Consider the following 19934-nt stretch of genomic DNA (forward strand, 5'->3'; position numbering starts at 1 on the left):
TACATCTAAATCGGAATTTTATATTTCTGTTAGTGGTATGTTTAAAACCATTTTCTTAGTGCAACATTTGATTTTTTTCCTTCTACCGCTGCGAAAAATGAGTTTCTGAGTAAGAGTTTATAGACTTTATTCGTTCATTATTCTCTTTTTTAATTATATTTATTGCATCAGAAAACTTTTTAAAGACATGGTCGGGTGAAACGTAAAATCCACTGATAATATTTTGCTCTAAAGATACTCCAAGACTGTTTAAGACATACTTAAAAAGTCAAGGAATTCTTACTTCGGAAAACAATCTCTATTTTTTAATTTCCAAGAAATTAGAGTTCTGTAGTCGAGCAGTTGCAAAAAGATAAATTTAGTTTTCATAAAGCTGGACGACATGAACGGAATTATAGCTAGCTAGCTTACCCATCAATTAAAATTTTCTTATCTTAAAAAATTCGAATATCAAAGAAATCCTTTAGAACCAATCGTCCAACCAGACTTCGTTTTATTAAATATTGATCCCGGAGGTCTTCTATCCAAGTTACATATAGATGTAGATACAGATACCATAAGTGAGATACTGCTCTTACTTAGATCCAAAATCTAATTGTTCCCCACATTTGGATCCTGTTCTGCAAATTGATTTCTCCCTCCTGCAATGTTCTTTATCTCGTTTTAAAACGAGGTCTCTCAGCGATCCAAAAGTTGTTAATATTCTTGTTCGATTTAATTTTTGTATTATCATCAAAGAGATTTTTATTTTATCAACGCTTTCCACTTGTTAACGTATTATATGCTGATAATATTTACGACATTGCTAATGGAAAAGTAACTGAACTTTAATGGGAAGGTTTTTATAACGATATTGTAAGCACTAAAAAACCAGCTAATTCTCCGTCATTCCAGAATAACACAAGTGAGATACTGTTTTTACGTTCGCACCGCACGACGTCTCAAAGGTTAGCGGGAATCTTCCGGAACAAAGTTCTACCAAGTATATAAGAAGCTACATCGCCGATAACTGTCAATTGTCAGTTTAGTGAAGTAAGTTCGGAATATTGTCGCGAGATTTAAATAGTTGTAAATAAATACAGTAAAAATATATATTTCAAGAAGTTGTGATCGTGTTTAGTAGTGAAAGTATGCAAAAAAATTAGTTGACTATTTTTGATTGTTTTAACTCACAACTAATGAGCGGCAAAAACGCTACAATACAGCTTTTCAAATAGACGCGGTTCACATGTAAGTATATTTGGTGTAACCTGTCTTTGAATTAGTTATGAATGTGGTGTATGTGGTTGAACGAATACGATGTCTTAGAACTCCTAATGTAAATGCGAAATTTTTAGAATTCTAAAGAAATTCAACTACAACCACAAGACAAAATTCACAACAACTTCTTGTCTCACAATGAAAGACTTTATTGGATTATCATTAAATGCGTATTCGTCTAAACCATTTATCTTGTATAGGAAACTCCATTTCAGAGAGCATTAAATTATGAATGGAAATAACTCTCATAAAATTTTTACATATCTTGAAAGTAAATAGCATCCAGGATACTTATATATAATAATGTTAGAATAAAGGAATATCTTTTAATCGACAACAAATACCCAGAGTTAAATAATGCAAACCATATTCACGTTAAAAAGGATAAGGTTGTATATAGTTTAAATGTATACATAAAGTGGGCAGAGGAAAAAGATATTTCCTTTCAAAATATAATTTTACCTCAAATATTAAATGAAATCTTATACTTAAAAGCTTATGTATTACAATATATTGCACTAATCGTATTTGTTTTGTATTTTTTAAATATTCGGGACTAAATCTTAGTTTTTTTTTTAATAATTTAAGAGTTTTTGCTTCAAAGAATAGATATCCGTCAACTGGGATGTATACGCATGTTTAATCAATTATGAAAAAGCATTTGATCGCGTTCCACATCATAAAATGATTAATATCCTGGAATTTCAAATCTCTATTGGAATCAGACAGCATGCTTAAGACTTAATGGAGATCAAACAGAATAGGTAAAAATATAACGCATAAGATCAGGCTGGTGACAGATCTGATAATAGCAGATAGCTGGAAAGCACTGCAGAAATATGGTCTTAACATCAACATAAAAAAACGAAATTAATAATCATTAGCAAAGGAGGTAAAAATGGAGATCATCTATATGTCGACGGAACTCAAATTAAACATGTACAACAAGATTGCTATCTTGGAACCATCATAAATAAACATCTTCATAAATGGCCATTTTCAAAAGTCACAACGTAGCTCTTAAAATGAAAGTAAGGCACTTAAGATGCTGTCTTTTCTGTTTTATTATATGGGGTAGAATCCTAGACACTCACAGAAGCCACAAGAATAAAAATCTGTAAGCATTTGAGATATGGCTGTTTAGGACACTGCTCAGAATACTATGAACAGTTCACATTACAATATAGAGGTGCTAAAAAGAATAAAAAAAGATCTAAATGTTATGTACACTATTAAAAAAAGAAAACATGCCCCTCATATGTTATAAGAAATAAAGATTTATACTCCCTCCTGCAAACCATAATAGAAGGAAAATTATTGGGTAAAAGAGGACCCAGAAGAAGAAAAATTTATGATTGCGTAACCTGCAGCCTTATTTTAGTTCAGTAGAAATGTTTCGAGCTGTTACAAAAAAGTTATATAGAATGATGGTGTGATTGCCAACATCCGAAACGGATGGGTACCTGAAGAAGAAAAAGAATCAAAATTATTTAAATATGCAACTCAACGTAGATTTTAAGACTGAACACTTAGGATTACACTAATCATTATCAATTAATATCAGTCTATATTGTACTGTATTTGGGTTTAACATATATTATTTTCGTTTAAACATAATGATGCAATACTACCGAATAAAATATTCCTACCTTTTTTACTGTTAAAAAAAGTATGCAATTATTTGAATCTGTTCAATTTATTGGCCCGATTAATATTTGAAAAGGTGAATTTCAAATTAATTAATTTCCCTAAATAAATATTTAAATTTTACAAATTGTATCTGTCAGTTTCTAGATCATTGGGTCAAAATGCTTTATGTTCTAATTTATCAAACAAATAAAACTGGGCATTTAGCTAGCAAATACAATTTTAACAATTATTATCTTTGCTCTCTATGGTTTTCATTGTTATATTTAATACATTTTCAAGCACGTCTAATATAAATTTAAAAATATGCGTGTCATGTTACTTAAGTTTATGCTTATTTTAGTCATTTATGTTAAAAATGCTATACTTTTATCTGATGTGAAAATTTTAGATACTAGAAATCAAATTTTAAAGAGTGACAAACGACATTTAGTTTGGAAGGAAGGAATCAATTGGGTTGCTGTAAGTAAAACTAGTCTAGAAAGTAATTATTTTGCTGAAATTTATAAGCTTTAGATGATATTTGGCATAGCGGTTCCATTTGAAATAGAACATCAAAGTGTAACAAGGCACTGTCATGAAGGCTTACTATCAACTACCAGATAATAGTTCTTACTATAACATGCCCAGTTTGGCTACTTTGGATGCACATAGAAAAAAACGATCTACATCCAGGTGGTTGGCTTATGATTTTTTAGAGCAAATTCTCAAAAGGTTTGAAAAATTAATTTAAAAATTAAGTGTCTTTATTATATTTGTAATACTTTTAGAAATAATTATCCAGATGGTAAAGCTTGCCTACTAAAATCAATTTGTGAAGTAGCATCAATAAAGCTAGAAGAAAGAGCAGGTTTATTAGCTGAAATTGTACATACTATTTTAACGTAAGTAAAAGTAAATTTTTAAGAACCATTTAATAAAATACTATTTATTATTTAAGGCCATCTTCTACCAAAGACGATATAAGAGATCACAGTGACAATGAATATCATGCTGCTGAAAAATTAGGGCAAGAGGATGGGAAGTGCGGTCAGCTCTTTCCAGAATGTCCCATAGATCCTATTGGGCAGTATTCAAAATTAATGACCGTTGGCAAATATTTTGTGTAAATAAATTAAAACTCAGTACAATTTATATTTATTTATTTATTTAGGGCTACATTTAATAACTTTGTGGCCACGTTACCTTCACATGTTGGATACATGTTATCACAGTCGTGTCGCAAATTGGCTGCCTGGTCGTAATGATCTTCGTCATCTGTAAAACCATCTGGCTTTACCCTATAAAATAAGTTATTATAAAAAGGTTAATAAAGAAACTTAAATTAAGTCTTAAACTGATTATTTTAAATTGAAATTTAGCCAAGAAAATTCTTGTTAGATAGAAAAGAGCCTAACATTTTACGTCGGCCTGATAGTTTTAAACTTACTTGAACAAAGTCTTGAGAAACTCATCAATTAGTGTCCCTTTGCCTTTAGGTATTTTATTGGTTTGGCATATTAGCTTTAAAATACATGATTTTCCATCTTCAATTAATCTGAAAATATATACATAAATTAAATGTACTGCAAAGAAAGTGTTTATAAAGTGAATTTATTAAATGATTAATAAGGCTTATATAAGCCTAAGATATAAATTACTTTATGCTTTTTTCGTATAATTTAAATAAGTTTAATAATAATGAAAAATTACTTGTTTTTGCCTTTTTTGTTTTTTTTCACCACTTTCTTTTCAGTGGTCCAGAAACTAAAAAAAAATATATATTTTTTTAATGAATTTGCTTTTTTTATACATTGCAATAAATGCAATTTAATGTTTGCAGAAATAGGGGGAAATATCATTAATTTAAAAAATTATAAATAACGTATAGATTATCATTGTTATAAAGGAAAAATATATGATTAGAAATATATTGCTATTATCATAGGAAGAGGAAATAAGAATACATACTAGTGAGGTTTATTCATAATAAGTATAGAGAAAACTTGCTTAAAAGGGCTGATTTATATTTGCTAATAGGAAATAGTACCAGAGCTAAAAAAATTCTGTATATATCCATTAAAGCATTAACAGCCATTATACAGCTCACTGGACGTGAAGTAAGAGATAAAATCTTACTTAGAATCGAAAGTGTTCTCTATCTATGAATATGGGTCCGCCAATGCTTCCTTACCAAGATATATTTATTATTTTTTTTAAGTTCAGTAGCGTTATTGTGCTGAAAACTACGATGCCATTTAAATAGTTATCTCTAGTATGATATTTTATCAATATCAAGTAGGCCGAGTGCCATTTTTTTTTGTTGTATGATACCTTTGTTTGCTATTTTGTTACAGTAGTTGCGTCAGTTTAACAAAAATTTGCACAACTTGTGCTGCTAGTTTACGGATATTGTAACGGAAGTGGTAGAGCAATAGTAATTCAATACCGCCGCCGGTATCCATATCGAAGACTACCTAACAGACGAGTATTTGGGAGAGTTTTTAATGAACTAAAAGTAACAGGATCATTACCAAATGCTTTTCTCATACGTCCAGGCAGCTGCCGAAGATGTAATACTAGATTGTCAGCGGTCACCATCAACTAGTGTTTGCAGAATATCACGTTGCACTGGTTTTACCCGAATGACTGTATGAAAAACAATGCATAACTTCACTTTAATTTGTTGCAGCTTAAAAATCTCTATGCAACAATCGAACGAAATTTCCAACATCGTTTTTCGGTTAAAGTTTGGTATGGTTTATTAGGAGATCAGTTAGTCGGCCCTTATGTGTTTGACGAAATAATCTTCAGCCTATGTTATTAGAGGATATTTCGATTCAAAGAAGACAACAAATGTGGTTACATTACGATGGTGCTTTGCCTCACAGTGTTAGAATTGTCACTGAATACTTAAATAATGCTTTTCCTGAACGTTGGATAAGAAGGGCTTAGTGTATACAGAAAAATCACATACCAGGACTGAACTGCTTCGTCAAATTAATACTATCGCTTACGCCTAAGTACTAGCTCCCGTAGTATTGAAAAAAACTATCAACCACTATATTAAAAGGACTAGACTATACTTACAATATGATGACGAACAGTATTTTCATAGTAGTATTAATTATTTGTGTAAAATAAAATTATTTTTCAACAATATCGTAGTTTTCGTTATAATAAAATTTAAAAAAGTCACATTTTTTGTAAAGAAGCATTTTTCAGTCGAATTTACCAAAACAACTTTGGGCAACTTTATACCTTTGATTTTGAGTAATGTTTTATATATTTATGATGCATAATGTAAGATAAATGATGTGGTATAATAATATTTGCCGTTTTTTATTCGATTATCTGACGCTTAAGGGATTTGACAGTTTTAGCAATTTCTTATAAAGTAACTTTAAATTTAAATACTTGGTACCTCAAAATTCTAATTTTATGACTTCATAAAATATAACACATAATTGGAAAAAAATTACGCTACTGGATGTACGGCGTTAATATGCAGTATTAAATAGCCTAATTAATTATTTTTATTTAACCGTGAGGATGCACCATCACACTACTTGGTGTTTCATGATATTATCCGAGCCGAGAATCTGTAAGTCAGTCAACAAACAGTAGAATTGAGCTTGTGGAATTGTGAACGTGGAGAGGGATGTTAAGGATCTTGGCAGACCAGAAAGAACTAGCGTTCCTAATGATTGAAAACTGGATATCCTGGTTTCATTACACGAAAATCCGAATCTCTCAAGTACCCCGCTCGCTTTGAATAACACGCTTCATAGATCGACTGAAACAAAATTATTAAAAAAGGAAAAACTCTTATAAAATTCAAGAAGTTCAAGAAGGTGATCAAGATTGCAGAAACGATTATGTTCTATACTATTTTGCTAGATGATGAGTGAAGTAATTGATAATACCCATAGACTAATAAAGCAGATATGGTTTCCAGACGAGGCAACTTTTTACTTACATGAACAAGTAAATTGCCATAATTTTAGGTATTGGGCACCTGAAAAACCACAGTGGGTTAGAGTCATTCTCAGAATTATAAAAAAGTAAATATATGGGCAGATATTATTAATAATAAAGTAATAAGACCATACTTCTTTAAAGAAATTTTGACGGAACGGCGTTAATATGACTTTTTAGGTGACCAGTTGCTCCCAACACTAGCAACACAGTATCCTGATATCCTTCCCATTATGGTGCATTTGTTGTAAGATTCCTAGATATTATTTTCCCAAACCTTATTGTTATTGGCAGACGTAGATCAATAGAATGGCCGACTAGATCAACCGACCTTTATCCATTGGACTACTTTCTTTAGGGTTATGTCAAAAACAAAGCGCATAAAGATAAGCCACACATGATGTCCTCAAAGGTTGCATTCATAATGTAATTGGGAATATTTTTCCAGGCATAGTTGAAAATATGCAGCAAGAAATTATGGAATGTCTGAAGTACGGCAGAGATGTTAATAGCGGCCACTTCCAGCATTTGATAAAATAAGGTATAGGATATTATACATAAAAGATGATCGAGAATAAAATAAAATCGACATATCCCATGATTTTTAAAAATATAATAAATTTATCCGTTAACAAGTCATAACCCTGAATATAATATATTGCAAACCTTATCGTAATTAATAAGCAGAGCGAGTTGGAACTATAAAATTAAAGTTCTAAGGTCATTGGTTGTCTTAAGAGAAGATATTTGTCTCGAAATATGGGTAACCATATCGGAAAAATCTTATGAAGGCGTTTTGGTCTTGAGCACTTTTTATTTTATCTTTACATTTCATTTTATATATCACTTAAGAAACTGTTCAGCATGCCTTCCTCTAAATTGTCTCTATTGAAACTGCACAGATGGCGGTTTACGGCGTTTTTTATGACCAGAGACTAAGACAGGGTTGACTTTTGAATCCTCTTCAGTTTTCACTAGTGCCCTGGTGTACCCACACAGACCTTTGTAGGTCAGCTAGGAGGCCCAGAATCTGGATCTTCCCTACTTGAAAAATGTAGCAGCAATTGCGTTAGAATTGATAACTTTTTAATGCATATCTTGGCTGGTGTATTTTCCAATAAAACTCCATCATTATTTCGGGATTACTTAAGCTTGTAAAACGGAGATTTAGCGGACAAGTAAAATAAACTAACAACGATTTAGAGACGAATTAAGAAGTTTGTATATAAGGAAAATACTTTCGATCGTTTGAGCAGCAGCATTAAGTTAAGTGAATAATGGTAATTCGGACTATGTGGCTTAGTACAATAAATAAAGTCAGGTATTTGATTACAATAAGCATTAAAAATTCAATACATATATTTTTGTTTAAAGCTATCTTAAACCGTCATAGCATCCTAGGGCCTTCGAAAAATATTTTAGACATGGTTCGTATATACTTAAACAAAAAACTCTTTTATTTGTCTTCTCCTCTAAGGCAATTGTGACCCCATAGCTCTAAATCACTTTGTATAGTAACTACTAATGCAATTAATATCTTTTCTTCTTTTTTTGTTCATCATAATATTTTCCTTATTTTACGTACCAAAATATCAGTATGGTATTTTATATTGCAAATCCGATTAATTAAAGGGAAAGGGCTCCATTGTTTCATAGCCTTTCAACGTAATTGGATATCGCTTGATGGCGTTATGATCTTATATACTTCAACTCGCATCAGAATTCATAGCAAATAATGTTAGGTTGCATATATCGATAAAAGGTGATATTAAGTAGATTTTCATTTAGTTTCAGCCGTTTAGAACACATGTATTATTGCGAATGTCTGAATTGTTTAGAATTATTACTTACTGCTGTTTGTTGTTACTTGTTTATGTCTAAAGTTTGACCATTATTATTATTTAAATTTTATTTTCATCTACATACGAAGAGTTTTCTTTGGAAAAAAAATATTTTGATCGCCACGAAGACGTGTTAAAGCCATTATACGATGTTGAATTGTTTTTTTTTAATTTATATTCAGTTGTGCCCAAAATTCTAACTTGGTACTTACGATGAAAATAAATGTTCAAGTTTTCCATATAAATCCCTTCTCGATCTTCGATGAAGATTATTGTGATAGTGAGTATCAAAATCTAAATCAGAATTTGCATATTGGTAGGGCCGGAACTCTCTAAATTGCGCAGTTCTTCTAAAAAATTGTAATATATTTTTATTTAGTTGAGTTAATATAGAACCGCTCCTTACCTTTGGTTTTGGAAACTTTTTTTACCCCAATAATCCTTTGGGTTACTTTCATATGGATTTATATAATTTATTCGATTTTTTATTGAGGGATTAAAATAGCCTCCAACTTGGTTAACACGCGAATTAAAGGGACTGGTATATGAGCTTACTGGAAATCTGTTTATCCATCCAGAGGGACTCTGATAATCGATTCTCTCAGGATTCTGCTCGGTCCATTTTAAAGGCGGCTGCCAATCTAGAACACATCAAAATTAATTTCGTATTTGTAAAATTCTCGTAAAAAATTATATTAATGTTACCAGAAAAATGTTGAATTTCCTCAGGATGTTCGATATATTCAACGACGGGGTGTTCAGGCTGTGGTTCTGGTTCAGGTTTTTTTTTTCCTTTCTTTTTTAATTTCTCATCGATGAAAAATTGTGCAGAAGGCAGTTCCCAAGCTAAACCAGCTGTATTACCAAATACGTAAAATCCGATTCCATCCAAAGTTGGATATGCTAAGTCAAAGACTAAAACAAAATAGTTTTAAAAATAGGTCAATAAGTAATGCTGTTATGACAAACAGGATAAAATAGTAAATAAGGCTAGTAGTCAAATAATAATTTGAAATAAATAGCAATATATATGGCAATATTGTTATATTATAATATTCCTAGACTTTCAACCATTTAAAAAAAACCTATAACCATTTTTTTTTGTAATTGCTTTAAATCTTGTAAGTCACAAAACTAAAACATTAAATTATCTAAGGATTTAAGCTGTAGATAATATTGATATAACTTCATTGTGTTTTTTAGCTTTTGAACTATTAAGCGTTAATATTGAAAAAAGGATCATATTAAATAGATGGATTAGGTTAAAGCATTTTAAACAGATTCTTAAAACCCAGATCCAATTATAAATATTAAAGCCGGCATAAAAGAATTCATTTAAATAGAAACCATATCTGGCACCAATAGGTACACAAGTACACTAGGACATTTAATGTGTTAATAATTAAATCGAGTATTTTATTTTCAGATAAGGCCATAATATTTAAGCAACAAAAAAAACTTATTCTAAACTTATTCAAGCTACTCATGTTAAAGCTTCCAAAGCTGTATCATAAGGTTGTTATTCTTTTAAATGTTGAATGCTAAGGTATATTCAATTCTTTGACGGATCGTCTAAAGGAAGAGTGACTTCTGGATAAATAAACATTTTTCAAATACAAATCGAAATTACGTATGACATATCAGTTTTGTTGAGCCACCACATTTTAAAAAACCATTTGTTTTAAGCTGACAAAAAATATTATTTAAAAATTTCAAATATTATTTGCCAATACAAAATCAATGAAAATCGTTGTTTTAAAGATAACTTAATATTTGAATAACTAAATAAGACAGTTGTGTAATTTTTTTCCTGAATAGTAAACGATATGCTAACAAGTTTAAGCTTCAATATTTAAATTATTTAAAAAAATAAAACCAGATTGAGTGAAAAGCCTCACTCATACTTTTTTATGAAGCCACAAACATTCTACCAAGTTTCCTATAAAAACTAAATTAGCAAAGTGTAAAAAGAAATATTAAAAGATTTTTTTTTCTTGTAATAGTAAGTATTGTGTACCTAATTTTTAACTCTCTCGCTTTAATTTCTTACAAAGAAGAGCTTTAATCCTTTAATTAAGATGGGATTAAGCTGTATGTATTTACTGCAAAAAGTTTTTTTACAGATACGTCATTAAAAGACGGAAATGTTTTCTACATTTCCTATTATATTTATCACCCAAAACTGTTGTATAAAGTATTCAAACATCTTATCTTTCTTAGAAGTATCAAGTATTTACATTTAGTTTTTTTTTAATTTAATATCTGCAGATCATTAATGAATTTCAGACAATTACAGCAAAAATAGTTCATAATATCCGAGACAATTTTGAACAAATTATCTATTATTACCTATATGTTGAAAGCCATTACTTTAAGTACTTATTATCAAGGGCAATAAATTGAAAAAAAAAATTCTCATCTTTCTTTGTGAGGCTAATAATATAAGGTCATAAAACATTATTTTTTTTAGGAAAAACAAAGTCATTAAATAAAATGAACATAAAAATCAATACTGATAATTTATTAGTGCTAAGTTATTAACCATCTTGCTAATGATTTTTTTAAATTATCAGACCTTGAAAAGACATTTTGATGTCGTTTAAATTATGGCATCAATTAATTTTTAGTCCTTTTTAATTATTTAAGGACCTTACCTTGGGACCCCTATGAGCTTGAATTTAATTTCAAATAATATATTATTTAAGATTTTCAAGCTGTGCATATGACTATAATAGGTAAAAATGAGAAGGCCAAAACAATTTTTTAATGCACATACGATATGTAAAACGTCGATGGTGTTTCATTTTTATTGGCCCACAAAAATATTTTATTACTAAATTATATACGTCTTTAATAATAGCGTTTATAAAAAGTATAAATGGTAAAAAATATTTTAGTTAAGGTACCAAAATCAGTTCTGTTTGATCTTATTTAGAAAACATAAAAATCCGATTTACGTTAAGTAGTATATAAAATTGCAATTACTTACCCACTTGAAATGAGCTACCTTCTGGGAAAGCCAAATATCGCCTTTTTCTTGATAAGCCGGTTTGATTTCCTTCTTTCAGTCGTGCGGCAATATCATCTTGCAAATTTCCAACAACTTGCACAGAATAAAAATATACGATTTCTAGGGCAAAAAAAATGTAATATGTCACGTTTCCGTGAATTTTCATATTTGTTTTTTAACTTCCCTTAACACGTATATGTAATTTATGGATCGGTCGTTGTTATCGATAAATATCAAACAGTAAAACGATACAGTTAGAGTTCGTAAAGGATATCCGTTATGTTTGCAAATGTGATTCTCATCTATCTTCAATCGTGTTTAGTTAGGCAATTACTGCGCCAAGTTTCTAAGTGGATTTGGTCTAGTTTCGTATTTTGAACCAGATCAATATGACTAATTTCTTTTTCCATAATATTAAAAGGTGACATTAAATATAAAATAATAAGTAATCATTTAATTTTTTTTAAAGTTTTTTTATGCAAATAGATGCATAAAAATTATTTACGCCATTATGGGATTAAAAATAAAATAAATGTAAAAGCTTAATTAATATTTTATTAATTACAGTTTATTTTTAAATAAATTACTTAAAACATGTCCATCGCAGTTTGGATATAGTTGGTCACAGTTGTGGTTTTTATTAGTTGCCCTATCATAGATATCTTCGTCCGGGTATTCTTGATGTTTAGCTCTGAAAAATATTAATTAATTTATTTAGAGTTTTTATGCATAATTTGCGAGGATAGTAAGCCATAATAATAATACAAACTTATGTTAGTCTAAGATTCCTAGATAAGGCGTACGAGATACAAACATAGATATGATATCCAGAAAATACTTTCGTAGGTAGAGTTCACCTTACGTTAAATTACAAACTTTGTAAAAAGATATCGTATTTTTTTTATCATCGATTTTCTTGGTTATTATCTATATCATTCAATCTTATTTAATTATTTTCAAAATTAGTTCTTTTTCAAATTTCTATACAGAATTTATAACAAAATTAATGGCAGATCAGGGCTGATCATGTTTTATGCAGTAAAGATTATATCATAAAACTCAACGAATATTTGGCAACATTTATTATTTCAAATGTTATCTTAAAGAGAAACTGTGTATCAGGCATAATTAAATTATGCATATGTTTAAATTAATTTATATTAAACGTTAGTAAAAGTAATACAAATTTGCCAATGCTTAAGCTCTTTAAATGGTTACTTTTAAGGGCTCATAGGAAAAATATATTCATAATCAGCTATGTAGATATAAACATTGCTGAACAGTTATGGAATTACTCATTTTGTATACCTAGACATTATGTATATGTATATGTTTATGTTAAACGTTAGAAAAAGTAATACAAATTTGTCAATGTTTAAGCTCATTAAATGGTTACTTTTAAGGGCTCATAGGAAAAATATATTCATAATCAGCTATGTAGATATAAATATTGCTAAACAGTTATGGGATTACTCATTTTGCACACCTAGGCATTATGTAATAACTCACAGCGATATTATTAATATTCTATTGACTCCGCTAAAAAAATAATTCATTATTTTAAACCAATTTTAAAATAAATATAGATTTTTTTTTTATTTAGGACTATTTCTACCTTATCATACTCGAAGTTTTCAGTTCTATGAATATTTTCCTATATTGCTAGATTTTGTATGTGAATTTGTAAGATTTGGCTGTCTACTTACATTTTTTGCAGTTGAAGTAAAATGCATAAATTTTATTTTACTTATTGAGCAGATCTTTTTAAATGAGTTCAAGGGATATATTTACTTCAAATCCAGTAAATTTTTACAAATTATTTAATTTTTCTGTTTTAATATATATGTAAGATTTTCATTTTAAAAGAGTATTCCACATTATTTAAAATTTAGCAGTTAGCTATAATTTTACCTTTGATATAACTAAAAAAATGCATAAAAGATGATTAGCACAGAAAGTTAGATGATAAAAAAGATTTATTGGAATATTCCGTCAGTAAAGTATTCTTTTAGTTGTTTTGCCCTAATGACTTACTTAATATATTATAGACTTAAAGAGAATTATTTTAAAGTACACTATATAATTTTGAATAGCTGAATGGAAGGCTTTAAAAACTTAAAAATTTTGTAGTAAATTTTGTATTTACAAATAGTACTAACTCAGTTATAAAACAAATAGATATATTTTAATATCTGAGATTAATTAAAACGTTACCTAAAAATTGCTTTTAAAATCTCCTGCCACATACTTCCTTTTTTCTTTGGTAGTTGATACACTTGACATATGGCTTTTAACACACACTGCTTTCCATCTTTGCTTAACCTAAAGTAAAGCGAATTCAAATTACCTTTATGAATTGGCTTTAGCGTATTAGCTTGTTATTACACTCAGCTTGATTACAAATACTTACGCTGAGAGTAACTTCTCTATCCTTTTGTACAACTCCCGTCTGCTTCTCCTTTGTATGTGATGTGCCACAGTTCTAACGATTTTACGAGGATATTTGGGATTCAAGGGATTTCTAATAATTAAAAATCAATTAAAAGGTTGAACTAATTTTATAAGTAAAGAACATACTTAGAATAACTTGCTCGTCGCCAAAAGTTTGAGGGATTATACATTTTATTGAGAGATGGATCTTTATAAGTGTGCCTAAAGTCATAATTGTTTTGCCATTGTGAGTCATACATGGTTTCCGAATCGGGATAGTTCCAAACTAATGGGACATTCCAGCCTATAAAATATAATGTAACACATGTGAGTTATTAGAAACTAGAGTAATTAGTTTTAAAAATAAGAAGGTATTAATTATATATTAAGTATATTTCATTACATTAGTTTCATTACAGACCCAATAAAACTTTTGCATTTATTGCTTCTTAAATTATTTGAAAACGGTAGATTCAAATTCCAATCAAATGAAAAATAACAAACAGAATGAAAATTACTTTTGAAATACGTCAAATTATTATAGATAAAAAATATATGTTTTTTTAAAGAATTGTTACATCTGATAACATTTTTGAAATTGAATAATATACATACGTATCACATATAGCTAACCTAAAAGTTTAAAGTCCATTTCCTTAAAGATTATATAAATTTAACCTATAGTGCAAAAGGATTTTAGCTTTTCTTAACTTGTAAATATTTTGATTTGATGTTGTTTTATTGTAACTATTTAGGTATTCTAATATGGCAATTACATACAACTACAAGCTACTGACTTCCGAAACTACAAGCTCCTAGTACCTTTTAAGATTGTTGAAGGCAAGTAGTACCAAAAACTAAATTATTTTACCTCTAGTACAGTTAGGCTAATTTCACTGAACGTGGATTAAAATACTAATGTCCAATGGTGTTTACTAATCAGTTGCTCTCGTCTCAAGAGACTTGTAGTGCCTTTTGAAGGTGGCACTTGTTTTGTGAAATACCGTCTTGGCTTTGCCTATACAACATTTTCTTTCCTGTGCACTGTTCCATTGTTCATGAATCCAAGGTAGTAATAACACACACAGTTTAACACGTTCAATTCAAGCTCCATCAGAATAGGTGAACTCCATTTAAATCGGTTTTGCTGATTTATGATGATACTAAGACCTTATTAACATTAATCTTTGCAGTACTTCCAAGCTATATGCTATCACGTCTCTGCATCTCTGGATAAAAACTTGAACTCCAAAAAGTGCCACTCTGGTTCCGACTGCATTTATAAACCCAAATTGGTTTTCGCATACCTGTTCTTTGCATTAGATGTAAATTCTTCTTTAGATGATTTTAAGAAACAATTTTAGCATATGACTCATCAGATCAGGGTCCAATATTGCTCGTTGTAAATTCTGATTACAGCCATTTTGCGGAGATATTTTCAGAATTACAGATTTTGTTAAAGTCGGGAATCCAGTCTATTTCTCCATCATCCAATCTCTTCAAATTTAGTATCTACGTCGTTTAGTCTCACTGCTTTTTTGTTTTTCATTTGTTTTATTGCTATTTTTACCTCGTGGATTACTATGGGTGGGCTTGTAGCTTCTTTTGACAGTGAATTCATGACCTCTGGTCTTTGATTACCAAAAAGCATTTAGCTTTTAGTGAAAGCTATCGTAACTGGGTTGTAGTATTTCTATTTCTACGCATCTCTCATTAGTACTTGCAGTAATTTTTCTGTCAATCCTGGATTGCTTGCCATGAGAACTAACTTTTGTTTCAAATGAAATACCTTGCATGTAGTTGCATATTTCAATTTACTGTTAATACTATGATTTTTTGTACTTAAAATTTTCACCTATTTTCAAAATAATAGAGAACTACGAGCATGCACAGATCTCTTTCCTAATATCTACCATTTAAGTCAAGATATTTTCTTAACATTTACATAAGAGGTATGTATTTTGAGTTCTTAAATGAACTTCTGAAAGATTTTCTTAATTTACTTACACTATGGCTCTATTTAATTAAAAACACGGAATTACGGAAATCTATCAGGTCATGTCATCAGTCATAAGAGTAAGTTTGATCAGGTAAACTTTTCAATTAATTCTATCCCAAGTCCACGGATGTCGAATGTTAAAAAGATTTTAAAAAATAGGGAGTGTCAAGAAAACCGCTTAAAGGAGAAAAAGCTTAGAATATCATGCCCTGAATACCAGACACTCCAACACAATCACCCAAAACAGTGGCAATGGATTTTATCAGTCAGTGAAACATTTATTGAGGAAGAAGAAATTACATTCCTATAAGGTAAAGTTAGGTCGTAAGTTACATGAGGATGATTTTAATAAAAGAGCAGAATTTTACGAGCTGATGAAGGAAAGATGGAATACTGACAATAACCTCTCAAGAAACATCATTTCCTCAACTGAAGTTACCTTCCATTTAAATGACATTGTTGATAAACACAATTACCATTACGGGTGAGCTGAGAATACTCACTGGTTCCAGGAAGCTCATACTTAGAGATACTCAAAGTTAATATTTGGGCGAGCATAATTGGAAGACTATTAAAAAAACAAGGCAATTAAAAATGTATAAGCAATATGCGTGGCTCTTTGCCACTCGCGGATAGCTTTTTAAATTCTTACTCTTTTTTGCCTTGATTTTTCGATCGCCTTTCTTTTTATGAATCCTCTTGGAAAACTATTTTACAGCAAATATTTGATTAAATTCTTCATTTCTAAGTCTTCTTACTAAAGTCTTCTTAATTATTAAAAATGTTAAAATTAATAACTTCAGGTTCTATCATTTCTAGGTCTATTTATTCATATTGCTTAAATATCTAGTGACATTTTTACAGGTCCGTTATTATTGGAAATTGTGGCTAGTATAAGGAAAATATTGATTTTATACAGACATCTTAATTGCATATTATTGTACAATACCATTATAGTCAACCGTAAAACTGGCCGAAGAAAGGAACTTATTTCATGTTCAGTATTATCATCTTTATGATTTCTATAGTTGTTCTTCTTAAACACAGGTTACAATTTATTAACAACATGCTCCATCTTTTGTTTTTATCCTCAATATTTGGGGCCTTCCCTTTCATAGCAGTTGTACTTCAATCAGCGATTCACATATGTATGAGTATATTATTTCAGATGATTTTATTTTATTTTGCAGTGCTAATATTTCAGCAATATTGTCTAATTTATAATGCGAATTTTTCTGATATTAGTGTCACGCCAATTTAATGCTTTAAACTATTGTTCTTTTTTTTAAATGAATTAAGGTAACAACTTCAACAAATACACTATATACCTGTAGGTTGGTAATCAATATGCTCCAAGTGTGACTCTGTAGTAGTTGTGATTTTCTCCTTACTGAGGAATGTTTTATTTAGAAATATTGGTGTAGAAGGTAACTCCCATGACAATGCTGCTGTATGTCCAAACATAAAGGCGTTCCCCTGAATAGCCAAAGCCGGATAGGTCAGATCGAAAACTAGAATATAATTTATAATTAAAACAGTGTATAATCCAAATTTACTTATTTATATTGAACAATACTTACTTACTAAAAACGAACTGCTCTCTGGGAAAACTAAATATCTTCGAATTCTCGATAATTTAGTGCTATTATTCTCTCTTAGCTTACGTATTATATCTTCGTTTAATTCAGCAGAAATTTTAGAAACTCCATAGCTCGCCAGAGCAATAAAGAAAAGCAGGCCATTATTTTTATTTTGGATCATTGCTAAAAAATATTGCATTGCTTTCTTTGCAAATAAAGTTCAATTAAAATATTATTTTATCAATAATTTTTATGATTTATCAAATCTATGTTATCTTTATTTTATTACCCAAAAAGTATTTTTAAGGCAATATAGCTACACTTTCCAAGCTCTATTATAATAATTAATCAGAGCAGACCAACAAATCTTACTGAGATATGCACAAGAAATCTAATTACAGGGTTGCTTCTGAAACTGTAAATTATGAGAATATTATTAAGTCGAGTCTACATGAATTGCAACCTAATAAATCACCAGCCTTGAATGGAATTTACCTATTAATGGCTAAAAGGGCACTCAACTCTATTGATGCCACTATTTGCCGGGACTTTGATTAACGTCCTAATAACATCGGTTATTAACGCACAAGTTAAAGATAAATACTACCACTCTTTCCGAGTTTATTAAGGCTAGCCTAAGAAAAACATATATGAGTGGCTAGCCTAAAGCTTAACAAAGAAGTAAAAACTTTGAAGTTAAATTTGACTAAAAAATTATATAGACCACGAATCAATAAACCAATTCTGGAACCAAATCTTCTCTGAGTAGATAAAATATACAACAGTGGCAAAAAAGACCCACGTATGATATACACAGCGTATCATATCACAAGCTTCCGGATTTACCACCAGTATGTATATTTCTAGCTAATTCTATATAATAGCTATTTCTATAAAAAAGCTATTTCTATATAAAAGCTATTTCTATATAAGCAGAACTAGAAGCGTTTCAATTTAGACTCAAAGAAAGCCAAAGTCTTATAGAAGGACAAAAAACAGGAAATTAAAGAGGATTAAAAGGTCAACTCAACATAGGAGGACATTTTTAAAGCAACAGTTAAAACACTGGATGAAAAGATTTACAGTTGTTGGCTCAGGATACTAGAACAAAACTTCAAAATGTTTAAGTCTAATTAAGCACAACTTACCAGGCGAAATAGAAACATTGTATGGATAAGTAGGTCATTTTACTGCACACTGTAAGTTACAAGAACCTGACAACAATAAAAAACTCAGAAAACAGATTATGCAGGCTTTACAGAATCAAGTTTTTATTCAATTCTAATTTTCGAATTTTCTACGACTAACTTAGTAAATGCCAATTTGATTTCTTCACTTAAAACTGTTTCTGTTCTAGTTTGTTTTTTGTACCCTACGCTTCCAGTATGCTCTCATAATTCTCAAGTGAAATTAAACATTGTAATGCCTTTCATAAATTTAATTTTTCCTTTAAGAACAAATTTTGAGAAAACAGTTTGAGATAGTGGCAAATTTATTGGTACCAAATTAAAGATAAAAAAATATTCTATCAAAATGAATTACTAGATACAGGGTGTTCTATTTACAAAAATAGCGCAAAATTGAATTGAAAATATCATTATTTGGGTAAGATTTTAATAACTCCGTATAAAAAATAAATAAATTTGGAAATTCGAATGAAGGAGAAGGACTCTTCATAGATAAAAAAAAAATAAAAAACGTTGGTGGTAAATATTAATATTTATAATTTTTTCTGTATCAACCAAACTAGTTTTAAAAAGTAGCCCCTCTAACTTAATTAACAATCCCCCTATCAAAGAGTTCTTCCGTTTCAAGGTTTAGCCGCAATCGAGCACCGCGATATTAAATGGATACCCTGTATAAAGAAATTGGTGTCAGACATCTGGAGTCTCATTAGAAATTGATTTTTTTAATGACTGTATTTATGAGTGTATAAAATCCAACTAACTTAATTAAAACATTAAAATCAATAAACGTTTAAGCAAACATAAACTCTAAAATTTAAGAACTTATTTACCTTCTTTGCCGTTTTTTCAAGTCAACATCAAATTTTAAGCAAAAAGATAAATCACAAGTATGTTATACTAGACATTTTGATAATCGAGCAAAATTCTTTTTAAATTTATTTAATAATTTTTAAACCAGTTAGTACAAGACCCTACTGAATTCATGATACATGTAATATATTACATACTAATAAGCGTAACGGT

General features: G+C 29.7%; 3 protein-coding genes across 3 annotated transcripts; 1 reads left to right on the top strand and 2 right to left on the bottom strand.

The window, feature by feature from the left end:
- Positions 1–3484: 3484 nt before the first annotated feature.
- Positions 3485–4016, top strand: LOC126734266 (uncharacterized). Its single transcript, XM_050437808.1, has 3 exons — positions 3485–3621; positions 3678–3791; positions 3848–4016. The coding sequence occupies exons 1-3, from the start codon at positions 3485–3487 to the stop codon at positions 4014–4016; spliced, it is 420 nt and encodes a 139-aa protein (XP_050293765.1).
- A 32-nt stretch (positions 4017–4048) lies between these two features.
- LOC126734267 (uncharacterized) lies at positions 4049–11881 on the bottom strand. Its single transcript, XM_050437809.1, has 6 exons — positions 11695–11881; positions 9411–9626; positions 9112–9346; positions 8918–9055; positions 4337–4444; positions 4049–4187 (listed from the first exon to the last, which is right to left on the bottom strand). The coding sequence occupies exons 1-6, from the start codon at positions 11879–11881 to the stop codon at positions 4049–4051; spliced, it is 1023 nt and encodes a 340-aa protein (XP_050293766.1).
- A 371-nt stretch (positions 11882–12252) lies between these two features.
- On the bottom strand, positions 12253–19872 carry LOC126734215 (uncharacterized). The gene is made up of 7 exons (XM_050437751.1): positions 19742–19872; positions 17725–17907; positions 17473–17655; positions 14293–14449; positions 14126–14236; positions 13930–14037; positions 12253–12406 (listed from the first exon to the last, which is right to left on the bottom strand). The coding sequence occupies exons 2-7, from the start codon at positions 17903–17905 to the stop codon at positions 12277–12279; spliced, it is 870 nt and encodes a 289-aa protein (XP_050293708.1). The 5' UTR covers positions 17906–17907; positions 19742–19872; the 3' UTR covers positions 12253–12276.
- Positions 19873–19934: the final 62 nt, after the last annotated feature.

The sequence above is a fragment of the Anthonomus grandis genome, chromosome 3 (assembly GCF_022605725.1).
Source record: "Anthonomus grandis grandis chromosome 3, icAntGran1.3, whole genome shotgun sequence".
NCBI classification, from domain to species: domain Eukaryota; kingdom Metazoa; phylum Arthropoda; class Insecta; order Coleoptera; family Curculionidae; genus Anthonomus; species Anthonomus grandis.

What these genes read in the sequence shown, in the direction of transcription:
- LOC126734266 (XM_050437808.1), top strand. Translation starts at nt 3,485, where the DNA reads ATGAAGGCTTACTATCAACTACCAGATAATAGTTCTTACTATAACATG. An exon ending in TTAGAGCAAATTCTCAAAAG is followed by an intron (nt 3,622 to 3,677) that starts GTTTGAAAAATT and finishes TAATACTTTTAG; the next exon opens with AAATAATTATCCAGATGGTA. An exon ending in ATTGTACATACTATTTTAAC is followed by an intron (nt 3,792 to 3,847) that starts GTAAGTAAAAGT and finishes TTATTATTTAAG; the next exon opens with GCCATCTTCTACCAAAGACG.
- LOC126734267 (XM_050437809.1), bottom strand. Translation starts at nt 11,881, where the DNA reads ATGAAAATTCACGGAAACGTGACATATTACATTTTTTTTGCCCTAGAA. An exon ending in CTTGAACATTTATTTTCATC is followed by an intron (nt 4,445 to 8,917) that starts GTAAGTACCAAG and finishes ATATATTTTCAG; the next exon opens with ATTAATTGAAGATGGAAAAT. An exon ending in TTTCTCAAGACTTTGTTCAA is followed by an intron (nt 4,188 to 4,336) that starts GTAAGTTTAAAA and finishes CTTATTTTATAG; the next exon opens with GGTAAAGCCAGATGGTTTTA.
- LOC126734215 (XM_050437751.1), bottom strand. Translation starts at nt 17,905, where the DNA reads ATGATCCAAAATAAAAATAATGGCCTGCTTTTCTTTATTGCTCTGGCG. An exon ending in GAGCAGTTCGTTTTTAGTAA is followed by an intron (nt 17,656 to 17,724) that starts GTAAGTATTGTT and finishes ATTATATTCTAG; the next exon opens with TTTTCGATCTGACCTATCCG. An exon ending in ATAGAGAAGTTACTCTCAGC is followed by an intron (nt 14,038 to 14,125) that starts GTAAGTATTTGT and finishes GCTTTACTTTAG; the next exon opens with GTTAAGCAAAGATGGAAAGC.